Genomic DNA, 17,239 nt, shown 5'->3' with positions numbered 1-17,239 from the left:
AACTGCTAAATCACTCCACTTGCACTGCAAGATGTTTTAAGTCTATTATTTTAAGTTACCATTTGTACAGTCCAGAAAGCTTTAATGAGAGCAAAACCAAAAGGAAAAAAATATTTACAATTAGACTTTTGCAGACTAGATGGAAAGAACAGATCATCCCAGGAAAAAAAGGCTACTTTGAACTACTATGAACATTTTGGAAATGGAGGTTGTTTGTAACTCAAATGTTCATAGCTCTGAACAAAACGTTATGGTTGTTCTTTCAAAAGTTTACAACTGAGCAAAGACTTAATACAGCTTTGAAATTGTACATTGAAGAAAAATGCTGTTTCCCCTTTATTTTTAGTAATTTAAGTTTAACACAGCACTGTACTGTATTTGCTTTTTTGGGAGGAGGTGTGTGTCTCTACTGCTGCTACTTCCTGTACCAAATGAAATGTGTGGTTGAATGGTTAGTAATTAACGCTGAGATACTACTGTACTTAACAGTCCAACATTGTTACAAAGGTCACGCTGAAAAGGGTTATTATTTTGCTTGCAAACTAGGGTCCCAGTCTGTAACTAGATGCAGATATCTGGCCCCCTGTAGTCTTGCAAAGTTTCATTCAAGTCAATGAGACTGCGCACAGGGAAAGGGAACTTCCATAGAGATCAGACTATAAGATCCATGCTGCGACAAACGGCAGCCTTTTCAAATACAATATCCTCAGTGTTAAATACTATGCCAACGGGTACTGGTTTTACTCTGGTATTATGTACTCAATTTGCCATTATTTCTGTTCTGCAGCTTTGGCTGTCTGATGTTAGGTTTTGATAATCTAGTAAAGAAATAAATCCCATTCGGGGCTTCAAAAAGCCATTGGAATGACAAGCAGAGAAATATGAGCAGTTAACTAAAAAAAGCAAGTTGTTCTAAAACCGCATTCAAAACTATTAATTATCAGTTAAGGAAGGCAGGATGGATACACAGACTGTGTGCACACGAGCTACGGTGTGCAATATCAAGGACATTTGCACAAAAAGCAACATTTTGCAAAGCTTTGTTTGGAAATTCCATAAAATAAACCTGCCATTTTATCCTAATAGGGCCAAATTGCCTATTCTTCCTCTTCTGGAAGTTAACTGTAGTTTTTCCTATCAATTTCAGCCACAGCAGAATCAAGACACAATTTTTTTATTGTCATGTTCCTGTTCTAGTCACTATTAAATCCTGTTACAAAACAATAATTCTGTGGCAGCATCAAAAATGTCATAGCAAAGCAGCTATTTTGGGGAGGCAATTTGAGTAAGTAAATTATCCTTTACAGAGAGGGGAGACAGCAATTCTGACCTGGGAAAGCATGATCCAACTAAACTGCTGTCTAATGAACTGGGGCCTCATCCAAAGCCCAATGAACCGAGTGGCCTGATTTTCAAGATACTCAATTTGCAGCACATTTGTGGGCTTCAATGGAAGGTACTAGCGCTCAGTACAGCTGAAAATGAGGCCACATATGCCTAATTACCTCTCCTATGTTTCACAAGTTCTAAGTTTAAGTCCAGAGGCAAACTGCAGCAGAAGCCTCACCCTTCCTTTTCATGTAAGTTCTTTTTTATTAACCGCTGGCAGGTTCACTGGGAAGCCTGGCAAAAAACTGGAATTACAGGTTAGGTTTCCTCAGAAATAAAAGCAACTCCAGCTAGAACTAGCAGTGCAAACACCACAGCTTCTCCTGACTCTGTCATCATTGCTACAACAGTAAAGTGAAACAAAGAGAGAGAGACGCACCCACTGCCAGCATGCCACTTTCGAGGTCCCCAGACATCTCGCGAGCTATGCTCTTCTCGATATCACGGTTGCACATCCGCTGGTACTCGCTGAAAACTAGATGGGGGTGGGGAGAAGAAAGAAATTTCAGCAACCAGTCTTGTCGGACAGACACTGATTCATGCCTATACTTGCCAATTCCTCTGAAGTTACACTATGCTGACAGAGCTTTTAAAGTAGCATTTGATGACAGGGATTCAAATGCTTTTCAGGCCTAATTTGCTAGTTTTCAAAATAAAACAAAGTTCATCCTAAGTTGTACCCTGCAAGACTTCCCCATATTTAGTATTCCATTTAGGCTATGTCTACAGTGCAATGCTATTTCAGGATACTGGAGTATCCTGAAACAGCTATCCCACGTCTTCACAGCAAACCCGTTATTTCGGGCTCGCTATTCCGACGTCCCTATAAAGCTCATTCTTCAAGGAGTAAGGGATGTTTCAGAATAGCGCATTATTTTACTAATGGCGCGGTCATGCGAAATACGCTATTTCAAAATAGCATCGAAATAAGATACACCAATTGAACTACGCAAATTGTGTATCTTATTTTGAGTTATGGTGCAGTGTAGACACACCCTTAGACTCTACCCCCTTCACTTCATGGTAGCTGTGAAGGGTCGATGTGGATAAATAGGAAATGCTGTCCTCATATCTCCCTGTCTTCATTTTTGCTTCTTCAAACAGGCATCATAGTCCTGCAATCCTTTTATAACCCAGCAGCAGGAACAGAAAAGGGGTCTGTGGTCTGTGTCTTTATATACACACAACATTCAAATAAATGATTATTTGAAAATATGTAGAGCACACCTCTAATAGAAACTTTTCAAAAAACATTCAATTCAAGTATGATTTAAAGAAATAACAACATAGCTACCACCCTCATGTTCGTTTACGGTGCCAGACAACCTGGAGACTCAGGCTCTCTGACCACAGAAGAGGTACAGAATGAACAAGCTTCTCCAGGCAGCCAGATTAGTGCATCAAGAGTGTGTTCATTCTCCAGTCTTCTTCATCTTGGCCTCTTTGAGACTGTTCCATCTTACAGAATCTTGCTGTCCTGTCCGGTCAGCAGTTAAGGTTAGGAGCCTAATTCATTTAAGCTCCTTTGAAAGCCTCAGCAGAAAGACTGCATAGCCTAGCCACAGGTCCCCACAGTTAACTCATTCTTTTTAAAAACTTAAAGGTCGCCTTCCAGCCTATTATCTAAGACCTTCATAGAGTAACAGCTACTCTGTTAACCCAGGATCACAAGGAGGACCAGGGACGAAAAAAAGGATCCTCTTCTACTCTATCACCATGGAGCATTTCTATGCCACATCTCTTAGCCATGCTGAGAACACTAACAAAGATTCGTAGGGGAAATGACATCTAGGGTCTATAGGTAGACTCTCTCTATAGATATATATACCAAGAACAAGATATAGAGCTGGGTGGCATCTATCTAGGACCATGATCAATCTTCAGTTGTGGGGAAGGAGGAGAGAAAAATGCCAACCAAAATCTTAGACAGCTGCAAATTGATATTCTGAACTATTATGCCGGTGTCTGCACTTGACACTGAACTTGGATTCATCGGTCCCTAGACAGTTCTCTTCAGCAGCATAAAGCTTCTAACCCTCCCGCCCCCCAAAAATCCACATTTCATTAGTTTCCTAGCCCGGTGGTTTTTAGACCTGCCGCCCCCCAAACTTTCACTCTCACGCAGCTCAGCGAGTGGCAGCAATAGCGGAAGTGTGCTAGTGCAGAGCAGCTTTTAACCACAGTGTTGTTTAGCTCGGCTCAGAGATGGTGGTTAAGCAGCATCTTGTCTACACTATGGCTCCCTGCCCCATGGCTACCACCAGTGGAACTGCACTGAGAATAGCAGCAGTGAGGACTGTAAAAGGGGACAATAAAAGATGAGAAGAGAGAAGACCCATGTTGAGATCAGAGCACTCTGGTGTTGGATGGAGAGGGCACGGCACTAGAGACTTAAAAAGGATGCAATTCAGACCTTCTTTTGCTTCCTCGTGCCACCCCAGAGTTCCAACAGTCAGCTTTTCAAAACAGCGTTAACTGTGGTATTTGTATGTAGACACCAAAACACCTCCTGATATGAACTGTTACAAGGAACATGTGGGATTGCCATGTACAAATTAAAGTACGGCTTCTTAGGAAGAAATTAAGGCACACATTCAGACAAAGATGAACCTCTATACTTTTTAGGAGAGATGTATGCCTACATTTTTCACTGTACACACTCCCGGCAAGATAAACTGAAAGGTGTGTATGTGTGTGTGTGTGAGGGAGTGAGCTGAGCTTCTTAGGAAATGTTTTTGTAGCAAATCAAGACACTGTTACCTGCCCTGAGGTGAGCCCTGCTCCTGGCGCACAGAATGGCATTGAACTTGGACTCATCGGTCCCTAGACGGCTCTCTCCAGCAGCATAAAGCTCCTAAACCCAAAAAAGAATCCATATCGCATTAGTTTCTCGCCTGGTGGCTTTTAGGTCTGCCATCTAGGCACTTGTACGTTTCTCCTCTTCTAACACTGGCCCCTTGGTCTGAACATTACTGGAAAATAGGAACACGCAACAAGTGACCCAAGTGGCACTAGTTCGAACCTTTATGCACATTCTGATGAGCCTTATTTGCATCCATAATTGCTAGTGAAAGCTGCTGAACTGCAAGGGGAAACTCCTGAAGATATTAAAAAAACCAACCTAAATAAATGATCAACGATCTCTGGACAGTTATTTCTACAAGTAATTTTTAGAAAGGGCCAAAAAGAAAATATTTTTTAAAAATCTACTAAATAAAAGCAGTAACAATGATTTAAAGCAGAGTAATGACAGAATCTCTCAATTCAATGTGCCCCATTTGAGTAGACCAAATCCTATGGGGTTTCATCGGAACTGTGCTACTAAACTTCCACATACTGAGATGCGATAGACCGGTACACGAGGAAGTATTTCTTACTAACCTGAACATCCCTTTGGACAAGGGACATGTCAACATTTGTACTTTCATCTCTGTTTCCCTGAAAGAATTGCAAATAGGAATGATTAATATGCATACTTTTAAATTAACAAGAAAGCCCCTTCCATTCAAACTCCCTTCTCTACCCTCCCAAAAAGCCACTAAGCCTTTACACTTAAATGTTTATAACCTTGAACAAACAAAACCATTTTTGCTTTGCTATAATAGGGATTCTGGTTCTGAAGGCACAGGAAACTGCAGACTCTTTCACCTTGGGACAAATAAAATTCCTACGAAGAGAGGTAACAGATAAAAATATAGGATTCGCTTGTAATCAAGTAAAGAAAAAAAAAGTTGTGTATAAGTAAGTGTTCACCTGAACTTGGGGAGTGTGCTTGCTTTACTATTGCAATGAACTGGTGCAGGCATAAGAATAATAGAAAGAATGACATTGTTACATCTTAATTTACCTCAAAACCAACAAGATTATGACCTAATTTGTACCTACATCGGTGCAGCCTTGGACTGTTCATTTCTATTATCAAGAGGGAAGCCTAGATTCTAGGCTGAAAGATATTATATCTCTATTTTTCCATTTCATAGACAGATAACTACTCCCCCATTATAAATTAAAAAAACTTGTAAATATACTTAACAGCATTATAAATGCTGGAGACAAAGCAGGGTTTGGGGTGGAGGCTGACAATTGAAAACCTCCAATGTAATAACCTCACAACACTCTGAGGGTCTCAACCCCCAGTTTGAGAACCCCTGCTCTAATCCTTGCAAGGGAGAGGGAATTAAAATAAATCCATGAAGTAGGAGACATGAGGATTTATTATGAAGTTATAGGACATCAAAATTATGCAAAAAATTACGTGGCACTCATTTTTATGGCTTGAAGTTAAGATTATTTTGACCCATTTTTCTACATTTTCTTCTCCCTGCTTTCATTTATCTCTTCTCCCTGCTTTCACTTAAGACCCAGAAGCACTAAAACAATCATTTTTCCAACTGGGGATCAGTTTCCAAAGTCTTTACTCAGACAAAAACATACACTCATTTCATTGGAAGATTTTCATGTGTTAAGTTCGTAGTACTTATCCCTTTAATCACTGCAAAGAAAGTAAAACCAACAATAGAAAAATAGGAACCAAATTACAAAAATGTCTTGCTCTATTTTGCATAAAAATTTCCAAACAAAAAAAAACCCCACCCTGGTCACCTGGTGTGCATATGTAACAACAAAGTTACTTTCCAAGCAACTTCAGTTTAAGCGCTTTGCTTCTTTATTTTGATGCAGGTTGTATGATTCCTGGAGAAACAGTGAACTGTGTTACCTACGACTGAATTCTAAACTAAGGCTCCAGATCTGCAAACACTTATGAAAGTGTCCCATTGCAAACCTTCAATGCAATTGTAACGTGGTTTAAAAATTACATTGTGTGTCTTTACTTATGTTTTTACCCTTTCCTATAAAAGACAAGACAAGAAACAAGGAGGGAATGAAATATTTAGAGTCTTGTGGTATGCCCACATGATAATTTTAAGTCTTTTCTATCTTTTTATTCTCTTGGCCAGAATAATTCTGGCTGCATTGCTAACGGCCTTTCACCATCTTATACCATATGGCACTGTAAGGACCATGTGGGACTGTGGGGAACATATTCAAAAATTCCTTACAAAAACACCACATTTCAATTTTAGATGCTAAAACACAAGGCAGGAGATCCTCAGCAATTTTAAATGGTCACAGTTCCGCTGATGCCTATGAGGGATGCCATCTTATATCAGAAGAAGGGCTGGATATGTATCTCTCGCTCATCCCACTATGTCCACTGATTTTGAGGAAGGATTGTAAAAAAAAAAAAAAGTATTACTTGAGTGTTAAAGTACCTGAGAAAGTGAGATTAGAAGTCTCTGGAAGTGTCCAGAAGTGTCACTTCGTATAGCTTCCTCCAGAGTTTTCTTAAATTCTGCAAGACCAAAAGTCATTGTGCATATCTGCTCATTTCATAAGTGTGCACTCGGATACAAGTGCTTATCCACAATTTTACTACAAATCCGCGATTAATCCCTTCAATGCCTGGTGGAGGCCTTCCATTACTGTTATGAAAAGGCACTCTGAGGACTGATCACAAAAGATACAATTGTGGGGAATGAGTCAAGTCTAACCTGTTTTGTAGGTCCTGCTGATTTCTCGAATGTGTTCATTACTGCGAGAGGACAGAATTTCAATGAGACAGGCTTCATCTGTGCCAGCACCCTATAGACAAGGGAGAAGGGAGGAAAAAATATATACACACAAATCTTGGACACTCATCTGACTACTGCATTGTATTATTCTACCAAGAAACTCTCTCACTATCTCCAGGTCAGAGTTTAAAACTATGCAATTCAGAAGTCATTAATTCATAGAAGAAATATTCCAGATAAATAGTTCACATGTTACTCATATTCCAAAACTTCCTGAACACAAACAAATTAACAGGCTCTTTTTCTCACTGAGAAGATACAAGAGCCATGTTAAGGGCATTAATTAAGTACTTACAAAATATTTTAAGTGATTTTATCATTTCTAGTTGATTTTATAAAGCAAAATTTTTATAGTTAATATTTCTTATAATGAACAATACTTGATTGATTTGATCTAATTCTATTGCTGAGGGTCACTAAGGTTATTAACTGTAGTTTCAACCCTGATTACTTAGCCTCTACCCTGCAACTGAGAAATTCCATGCGTACTCTGAGGAAGTGGGTCTTTGCCCACGAAAGCTTATGCTCCTACACTTCAGTTAGTCTATAAGGTGCCACAGGACTCCTCGTCGCTTTTGCAGATTCAGACTAACACGGCTACCCCTCTGATACTTGACACCATGCGTACTCTGGTGATTCAGGGATTTACATGTTTATTTCAGCTTTGTTTTTCCAAAATTATCAAAAAAGTTTAAGAATTACCATGTTTAAAAATAGAACTATTTTGAAAATAAAGTCTGCAAAACAGTTTTGTTTATTATTGAAATTTAATACGCAGCATTTCCATAATGCTTTTCATACTTTTAAAGCACTTCATGTGAAGTCCTACATGAGATAGGAAAATATATCCCCATATTACTGATGGGTGAAATAAAGGCCAAGGTTACAGCGAACATTTCTGGCCAGTAATTTTTGATGCCCAAGTGACATATCTAGGGGCCTGATTTTCAGCGGCAGTGTGCACTCCAACCCAAAGGAAGCCAAATAGAGCTGTAATAACCAGATCCATCATGCCTGAACATTGGCACCCAAGCATAGAAGCTCCTCAAATTAGCAGCCAATGTGGAAAATATTGACCTAATAACTTGCCTCCAGCCACACTGGGTGTTAATGGCATAATCAGGATTAGAACTAAGGTCCCAAGTGACCCACACAGATCCTCTGCACAATGTTGTTTGGTTTTTAAAGCCTCACAGTTAGTCCACTGTTTGTCCTTATCTACTTCAGAGCTGGGCCATAAACAATTATTTAAGAGATACTATCTAGAGACAAGTTTATCTGGGAATTTAAGCTCCCAATACAAGTAATAAAAATTACATCTTCATCTGAAAGGCTTAATTTCCCTCAACAAACCTTTATAGACTCCTTTATTTCACAGACGTCAAACATGACAGGTGTCTTCATCATTGCCAAGATTGTCTTCTCAAAGTTGCCCGACAGCTCAGATTTAAGATCTTTGATCAAATCCTGATTGGAAATAATTGTCAAAAAGGCGCCGAATCAGGGACACTGACAAATACTAGCAGGAGAGTCTCGCACCTGAAGGGAACTTTTGAACATTTAAGAATAAGTAGCATATACACCATATAAAATTGCTCCATTTAACAGTACTAATGGCAGCAACTGGCAACAACCTTAACCCCACCTCCCCATCCGCTAAGCAGTGGGACTGGCTGGCCTTTGATAAAAGGCACAGCTGCAGCTGGTGGTTGGATCTTTATGGTCTGCTGTGAAATACTTGCCTTTCCATAAGCTGTTTTGAAGGACAGGAGGATCTGCTGCCTTTGCTTGCTGGAGCGACTTCCAAGACAATCTATAATTGCCTGCTCATCGGTTCCTGTGAACACAAAGGGTGCATGATGTATCACATTTTAACTCTATCACGTTCTATAAGGGTCTGATTCTGATGTCAGTGGCTATGGTCCCATTGGACTTATCTAGGAGCTGAATTGTATCCTTAGTGCAGAGTATACACACTATATCAGATGGGACATTACATTAAATACTCTACTTGTATGCTATAAGGCTCAAATTAATTCAAGCACCAATCTTAACTGCAAATGCAATGGAAAGAAACATACCAGATTCATAACACTGGGTACTCTTGTGGTGTCTCCCAGTTGATTACCTCAGATGAAGGCTTTGTTTCTTATGGGAAGGATAATAGTTCTGGAACTATTCCACACTTTGCAAGTGTAACAAAAACGAGCAGCGATGATGGAACAATGCTGCAATACTGCTTTCAACAGATATTAAGCCCATAGACCACTTACCAAATCCTTTCATAGCTTTTCTCAGGACTTCTGCATCCCTCAAGGGGTCAAATCCTGGCGCATCAGTGATTGTGCCTCGGTTTCCAGACTAAATCATGCCAATAAAAAGGATACATGTCAAGATACTATATTAGCCAGAAAACTGGATTTTGCATCACTACTAACTTGTCCTGGGTCATAGCCAAGGTCTCCTCACAGAGAAGAAACAAAGACTGTTCCAACGGAATTCAAATGGTTTATTCATTTTTATATTCAAATGATATGGAAATTTGGAAAAGAAAAAGCCACATAGGTCCTAAACACAGGGCCTCATTAATTAAGGTTTGATTAAGTGGAATATTTTGTTAGCAAAGGCAGATTTAATAAAAGAAGTTTAAAATGTGCCATAAGAATTTCTTTTGGGATATTTTGCTAAACAGATTTCATGTCACCTAGTCAGTATTTATTTTGTGGCTATCTGAATGAGAGATAGCGCTCTCTCTCTCTCTCTCTCTGACCAAACCTTTTGTCCATGATTTTATTGGTCCTAGTTTGCTTCTGGTTTACACAAAGGAAACATGCAGCAATTATACACACTGAAATGCCTTACTGTTCCAGGTGTGACTATGGGCATCCCAGATCCTGAATAAGGTGGCACAGAGGGATTCACAGCGGGGCCTGCAGGATAACTTGGCATTGGCTGCTGCCCAGGTGGTGGCATAGGCTGTTGCCCAGGTGGTGGCATAGGCTGCTGCCCTGGGTAGGTCATTGGCTGCTGCCCTGGGTAGGTCATTGGCTGCTGCCCAGGAGGTGGCATGGGGCTGCCTGGATATCCTGGATAAACTGGCATTCCTGCTGGTGGATTTCCTCCAGGTGGGGGGTACATTCCATAAGAAGCTTGCTGTCCTGGAGGAGGTTGCCCGAAGCCCCCCGGAGGGACAGGGGGAAAGCCTCCTGGTGCAGGAGGATATACACCTTGGGGTACACTGGCACCCCCAAACGTTCCGGACAGATTAGAAGCCTGCAATGACAGACAATGAAAGCAATTCAGATTAAGATGGAACAGGTATTGACTTTCAATTGTGTAAACTTAGTGTTAAAAGAAAACTGAAGTAGAGAGCCCGCCACAACCAGTGGAGGGAAGTGTATATCTGGGTGTGAAAATCTCCTTTCCCAAAGGAAAAGATTGACCAGCAGCCAGAGAAAATGAGCCATGCTCCACACATGGTTGCTACCATCTTCTCTAAAGTGTCTCTACTTCAGCCATTCAGAATGCACAATCACATAACTACAGACTATTACAGTAGACATACTTATGCAACAAGGCCTAGCCACGTCACCCTTACAGCTGAAAATGTTATCCAATTAACACCAGCACCAAAAAGCCCAAACAAGGAACAGGTCAATTGCTTTCCTGATCATGAAGGTTTTACTGTAGCAGCAGGAATCTACTCTCAGATACTGTGAGTAACATGCATTTGCTTCCCTTCCTGGGCTATTTTATGTGGCAGACAAATGTGCTACAATCTCAACTTTTAAAAGTCTCTGCAATGCATTTGAGCATTTGGGTAGAAGTCTTCAGAAGTTACAGTTTGGCTGTTTAGTTTCCATGACGGATCTCATATTTTTTGCATTCTTAGATTGGGACCTAACCCAAGAGGTAGAATCCCACAGAACTATCCTACAGTGATCTGTCTGTTTGTAAATGGGACAGGAGAGGGATCACGTGAGGATTACCTGCTGTGTTCCCTCTCTCTGGGACATCTGGCATTGGCCTCTGTCGGCAGACAGGATACTGGGCTAGATGGACCTCTGGTCTGACCCAGTGTGGCTGTTCTCATGACCGCACTATGCTCTTGCAAAGCATTCCAAAGGACGGCATGGTTCTAGTCCAGTGAGGGGCAACCTACACTAATGAATGGGCTGCATGGATGGTCCTCCATCTCAGTGGGCTGCAAAACTGTAGTAACCAAGATGGTCTCCCGGGACAGGGAGTTTTGCTAATTGCACTAGAATTTGTGGGGTGTGCCGACTGAACTGTAGCAGTGCTTTGATTGGATGCAGGAGCAGCACACGGCCCTCACAATGTTGTGTGCAATCAGCACACTCCTCACTTCGTGTGCCCTTGCTTTAAATTCATGTCACTTTTGTAACAGTGGTAGGAAAAAAACTACATGGAGGAAAATCAGTACAGTCTGGCAATCCTGTGTGTGGGCAATAGTAAACAAAATGTCTTGTGGGCCACACAAAACCCCAACGGGCCGCATGCGACCCTTGGGCTGCAAGTTACCCACCACTGTTCTATTTGGTTTCATGCTGTTGGTGTTGCCACATTCACTACTGAGAACATGCTGTTTATTTCAACCTACTATCAAATATCTCCACATAATAAACACTAAGAAACGCACTTTATGGTGCAAATGGCCACAATTTGCCTTAGTCTGTCATACCGTATCACCAGAAACACAAAATAGATGAGGTAATCGCTGTCTCTAGATAAAAACTTTTTCCTGCCGGATGACAATGATGTCAACAGGTTCTCTCAGCGAGAGAGAAAGGGTTAAGCGAGCATAGCAAGCAGAGGGCAGAGCCCCCTAGTATCTTTTACTGAACCAACTTCTCTTGGGAAGAGAGAAACAAGCTTTTGAGCCACACAGAGCTCTTCGGCTGTGGGAAAGGCATTCCCAGCATCTCAGCAAAACACAAGATGGAAAAGATAGTTTAGCATAATTGGCAAATGGAGACTACTCAATATAAAGTGTGTCTTTAACATCCCTGCAAGCTTAGGACCAAAAGAGAGAGTTTGTTGAGTTACTGATTTTTCTGATAAGCCGTAAATCTGGTGGCTCTGTTCAGTCCATGACTTTTAGTGTCTAGCAGAGTAATAAATTTAAGCACCTAGGTTCATCGTTTGTGTAGCTTTCCTTTGAGCACAAGGACTGAGAGGTCAGATGCACATTGATCACTTTGTGTATAAACAGCATACAGCAAAAGGAGATTCATCAACTATTTCAGTCTCCCTGCAGCTTCAGCTTTCAGCACAAGAATAAAATAAAAATAGAGAGAGAAATCACTTCTGCATTTTTCTAGGCCTACAAAAATTATTTTCACCCTAACCTGCTACAAAGAGACACATCCAGGCTTAAAGAAGGGGTGTGGGAGACAAGAGTTGAGCCACAATCTCACTGTGTATCTTCACCTAAGTCACTTGTTCACGTCTTGCTCACTCAAACTGGCTAAAGAGTTAGGTATAAAGCAGAAATTGGTCTGAGATTTTCAGTGTGAACCAATGAGCCACATACAGACTTTGTACTGCAAAAGCCACGATATCAAGCAAAGATTTTTTTAAAGCCACCTAAAAGTTAGGTCCCTACAGCCACCTTCAGTTGACTAAATTAGTGGCCTGATTTTCTTAAATGCCGAGCACCCAGCAGCATACATTAGCCACAGTGGGAGTTAACGTATGCTCAGTACTTTTCACACTCAAGCCAGGAATTCAACTAGTTTGTTTTCCCCCCCATTTCCCACACCTCTTTTTGAAGTTTTGCCCCCAAAACATATGAAGCATTGGGTAACTCCTGAATGTTCCTAGGCAAAACATACACACTGGAAACCTATCCAAGCCGCTTGCTGCTAAGGTAGGATACCACTGGACACTGAAGCAGATCATGATTACAACATATTAAATAGAAATATACTCACCAACCCTGACATATAGTCAGGATTAAATTGATTAACATAGCCGCCAACATTTTCCAGTCCGATTGGAGGTGGATTTGAAGAAGGATAAGCAGCAGAGCCGCCCCATGGATTACTACCTGAAATAATAAAAGTCACAGTGAACCACAAAGCCTAAACATTTTTCTACCCCATGTGTTATTACTTGCATTGTTTTACTGTAATATCTATTAAACACAGGTAGTTTGGACAAGCTAGCAAAAAAGTTGACAAGGTTCAAGTGAGCAGATTTCACACTCAATCGAGGTGATAACATAAGATTATAGCAAAAGCAGCCCCAGTAGATACCTGCAATAAATGCGTGAAGTATCCTCTGACCATTATGTTCACAAAATGCAAACATGACAGTTATATAATACAGTTGAAGTCGCTTCAGTCCTGACATTTAAGACCAGTTATTTGGGGATGGCAGCTGTTGACACTGGATATTTGGCAGGCCAAGTATTCCAGCAGGATAGACATTCCTAGGGACTTCATAGTTCTGGTAGCATGGCGGTCTCCCTGTATCCCTTATCTAACAAATTGTGTCCAGGTTCAAACACCTGCCTGGAGCAGTAGCTAGATAGGTCTTCGTTCCAGCACTGTTGGGAGCCCTCCAGCAACCCTGTCCATTTGGCTGTATTCACTGCTTCATCCCATTGTACATTCAATGTTACAACCAGCGTTCCATATGGCTTATTGGTCTCAAATCACACAACAGAGTTGTACTACGTAGGTGGCATGGACCTCCTCTAGCTCTTTTCCCAATCCAGTGCCATCAGTGCAGTTTCCTTTGTTATTTCTCACTCGGGCCATTTTCAGATGCGACTATGGACACTGGATGGATCAGTTTTCGGGTGCTCCACTTGAAACACTGTGAGTGGGTCCGATGGACAGACAGTGCCGAGCCTCGTCCATCTGGAAATCACGTTTCTGTAAGGCACAACAAGCTGGGTACCCAGAACTGCTCATTGTGCTTGACACCCATGGTCTCCAGGATCAAAATCAATTTATTCTCTACTGACCCCAGTGCTGAGTGGGCTGCGAGTGCCTGTCCATTAGGGGCAGGGATGTTAAAAACCATTCAGTAAGGAAACCATGTATAGCTTAGCTTTATACTAACGAGCCTGCAGCGAAGCTTCCTCCTTGGGAGCAGTGGGCAGCTCTTGCCCACCCAGCTCCAGGGGAGGAAGCTTCCCTGCCCTGCCGCAGCAAAGCCACCTCCCCTAGGGCCAGCTGAGTTTAACAATCACCATTAGCCAATGCGCATCAGCTTATCAGTTAAATGGTTGATCTCTAACACCCCTAGCTAGGCTGAAAGAACTCACTTCATTTCTTAAGAGGCCACCTAACCACCAGAGATAAGAACTTTCATTCACTGCTACCCTGAATGTTCAGTGATGGCCTAGAAACAAAAAAGACTCTGTGCTCCAATCCCCATTTCTTGAAGACATTTAGATCCCACTTTCGGGAGCACTATCTCATCCTGGGTAAGGTTGTATGGATAAGTTACCTGGTGCTGCTGGAGGATACCCGCCTGCTGGAGGATAGCCTGGGTAACTCATGGCTAAGATCTGGAATGAAAGGAGAACAGTATTTATGAAGTTATTTTTAAAAAATATTCTATGTTTTATATGCCCACATATATTTATTGTAGAGATGGTCAGTTCATCTAAAACGTTAGATCTTTCTGGGCTACCCTTTCTTGTGTAAACCATGCAGCTTCTTTCTGATAACAAAGACACGAACATAAGGTCCCCTGTTCTCATCGTGTAGTGCTGGGTCAAAGGCATTGGGTAACAGCATGGGAACACTTCATTTTAAGGATCAAGTCATGGTACGAGCATGCACACTCAAATGACACAAGGAGCAACAGCCACTGACAGCATTCAAGTGCTCTAGAATTAACCTGACAAGGCTGCAGTTTATGTTAATCATACCTGTCGCCTCCATCTATTAACTCCCCAGCCTGACACCCATTGAATCATTAACAATGTGTGGGCTAGTTACTTATTACATCATTACCCTACACCAATCATTAGGTAAGCCTCAGTCCAACAAAGCACTGAAGTATCTTCATGATTCTAATCCATAACTAGCTCGCCAACCTTTCCCCTTCTTTCTCGGTACACACTGTTGACTAGCCACTGTTCAATGATATTGTTTGCTAGACACTGCTCCAATCCACCTGTAATCCCTACTGTACTATTAACCATCTGCCAGGTTACTATCTAAAAGGGTTAGTTTGTATTACTAGCTGAAAGGATGAGCTCTCAAGTGTGCCCAGGCTTCATGTTGCCATACCCTAGAAGGTCATGCATTTACAGGTGTAATGTTTTCACCATGGGGTGTAATTCTTCAGTATAATTTTCATTGTCAGGTTTTGCACACGAGTGCTGGAGTTGGTAGCCTACGGTATACAGGAGCTCAGACTAGGTGATCTGGTGGCAACTTCTGGCCTTAAACTCCATGATTATACAACTAGGTTTGCACTTGAAATACCATAGCAGCACAGCTGTAGTGTTTTAAGTGCAGGCATTCCCTATGGCAAGAAGAGGGGTTTTCCCATTGGCACATATAATCCGGGGGTAGGTCAGCTGAGCTATATCACTCAGGGATGTGGATTTTTCATACTCCTGAGCAAAGCAGCTGGGTTGACCTGACTTTTTAGACCAGGCCTAAGAGAGGGTGGGCACAGTGGATATGCAGGAAGACATATGTGATGTGATACAATAAAATAGAATTTGTAAAGAGGTAACAGGAAGGGAGAAGGGGAAAAAATCAGGTCAAACTCTGGCTACATCAATCCTGAGTGCCCCTTTAGGCATTAAATTGTTCGAAAAAGTCAGCCGTCCATGTATACTGACCAAACCAAATGCACATGAATCAGACATCAGAAATAGTAACACACAAACTTTAAGGGGAACATTTTAACCTATGTGGTTACTCAACCATGAATTTAAAAGAAGCCATTCTTCCACAAAGGAATTTCACCTCCCAATTACAGAGAGAAACTACAGAAGTTGAATTTGAATACAAATCTGACACTTATCCTGAGCTTGAATAAAGACATTAACTGGTTAACGCACCACAAAGTCAATTTTCCCGCCTTTGACTTCCTCATTTCTACATCAAAAACTATGAATGGAAAATATTCAGTCCACTTAATTAGCTTCATTAAAAACAGGTCCTACAATTGGCAGGTACAGGCAGTCCCCGACTTACGCGGATCCGACTTACGAACAGGGCTTTTCTCGCCCTGGAGCTCACAGGCGGCGGGTCGCCACCCGTGTCCTCCGGGGCGAGAAAAGCTTCTCCCGGTCTCCCTGGTCTGCTGGGGGGGGGGGGGGTCCAGCAAAGCTGCTGGACCCCCCAGCAGACCAGGGACACCAGAGCAAAGCCGCACAGGCAGCGGGAGTCCCGCTGCCTGGGCGGCTTTCCTCGTTTGCCCTGGAGCAAAGCCGCCCAGGCAGCAGGACTCCCGCCGCCTGGGCGGCTTTGCTCCTGTCCCCCTGGTCTGCTGGGGGGGTCCAGCAAAGCCACTGGACCCCCTCAGCAGACCAGGGACACCCGAGCAAAGCCGCCCAGGTGTCCCTAGTCTGCTGGGGGGCGGCTTTGCTCTGGTGTCCCTGGTGTGCTGGGGGGGGGGGGGTCCAGCGGCTTTGCTGGATCCCCCCAGCAGACCAGGGACACCCGAGCAAAGCCGCCGCCTGGGCGGCTTTGTTCGTTTGCCCCGGAGCAAAGCCGCCCAGGCAGCAGGACTCCTGCCGCCTGGGCGGCTTTGCCCCTGTCCCTCTGGTCTGCTGGGGGGGGTCCAGCAAAGCCACTGGACCCCCTCAGCAGACCAGGGACACCCGAGCAAAGCCGCCCAGGTGTCCCTGGTCTGCTGGGGGGCGGCTTTGCTCTGGTGTCCCTGGTGTGCTGGGGGGGTCCAGCGGCTTTGCTGGATCCCCCCAGCAGACCAGGGGGACAGGAGCAAAGCTGCAGAGCAGGCCCGCAGTGGGACAGCCCGGGCGCGCTTGGACTGTCCCGCTGCGGGCGTGCTCTGCAGCTTTGCTCCTGTCCCCCTGGTCTGTTGGGGGGCGGGGGTGCAGCTACTGCCCCTCCCCCAGCAAACCAGGCTTTTCTTGCCTACCCCTGGGGTAGAGCAGCTGGGGGCTGCCGGGTTGGTCCCGCAGCGCCGCTCCGGACCAACCCGGCAGCACCCCAGCTGCTCTGCCCCAGGCGTCCTGATTCAGCCGCTGCTGG

General features: G+C 43.1%; 1 protein-coding gene across 1 annotated transcript in view; it reads right to left on the bottom strand.

Moving 5' to 3' along the window:
• Positions 1 to 17,239, bottom strand: part of ANXA11 (annexin A11) — a 45,392-nt gene that overhangs the window by 2,638 nt on the left and 25,515 nt on the right. Inside the window, exons 2-12 of the mRNA XM_075934765.1 lie at positions 14,505 to 14,565; positions 12,977 to 13,092; positions 9,885 to 10,295; positions 9,296 to 9,383; positions 8,765 to 8,859; positions 8,376 to 8,489; positions 6,942 to 7,032; positions 6,663 to 6,742; positions 4,771 to 4,827; positions 4,150 to 4,243; positions 1,769 to 1,864 (exon numbers count right to left, since the gene is read on the bottom strand). Of these exons, the coding sequence (XP_075790880.1) occupies positions 1,769 to 1,864; positions 4,150 to 4,243; positions 4,771 to 4,827; positions 6,663 to 6,742; positions 6,942 to 7,032; positions 8,376 to 8,489; positions 8,765 to 8,859; positions 9,296 to 9,383; positions 9,885 to 10,295; positions 12,977 to 13,092; positions 14,505 to 14,556 (1,294 nt within the window). The 5' untranslated portion in view covers positions 14,557 to 14,565. The remainder of the gene's footprint in view (positions 1 to 1,768; positions 1,865 to 4,149; positions 4,244 to 4,770; positions 4,828 to 6,662; positions 6,743 to 6,941; positions 7,033 to 8,375; positions 8,490 to 8,764; positions 8,860 to 9,295; positions 9,384 to 9,884; positions 10,296 to 12,976; positions 13,093 to 14,504; positions 14,566 to 17,239) is intronic.

This window comes from Pelodiscus sinensis, chromosome 8 (genome assembly GCF_049634645.1).
Source record: "Pelodiscus sinensis isolate JC-2024 chromosome 8, ASM4963464v1, whole genome shotgun sequence".
Taxonomy (NCBI): Eukaryota; Metazoa; Chordata; order Testudines; family Trionychidae; genus Pelodiscus; species Pelodiscus sinensis.
This window is presented reverse-complemented; position numbering and strand designations above follow the sequence as displayed.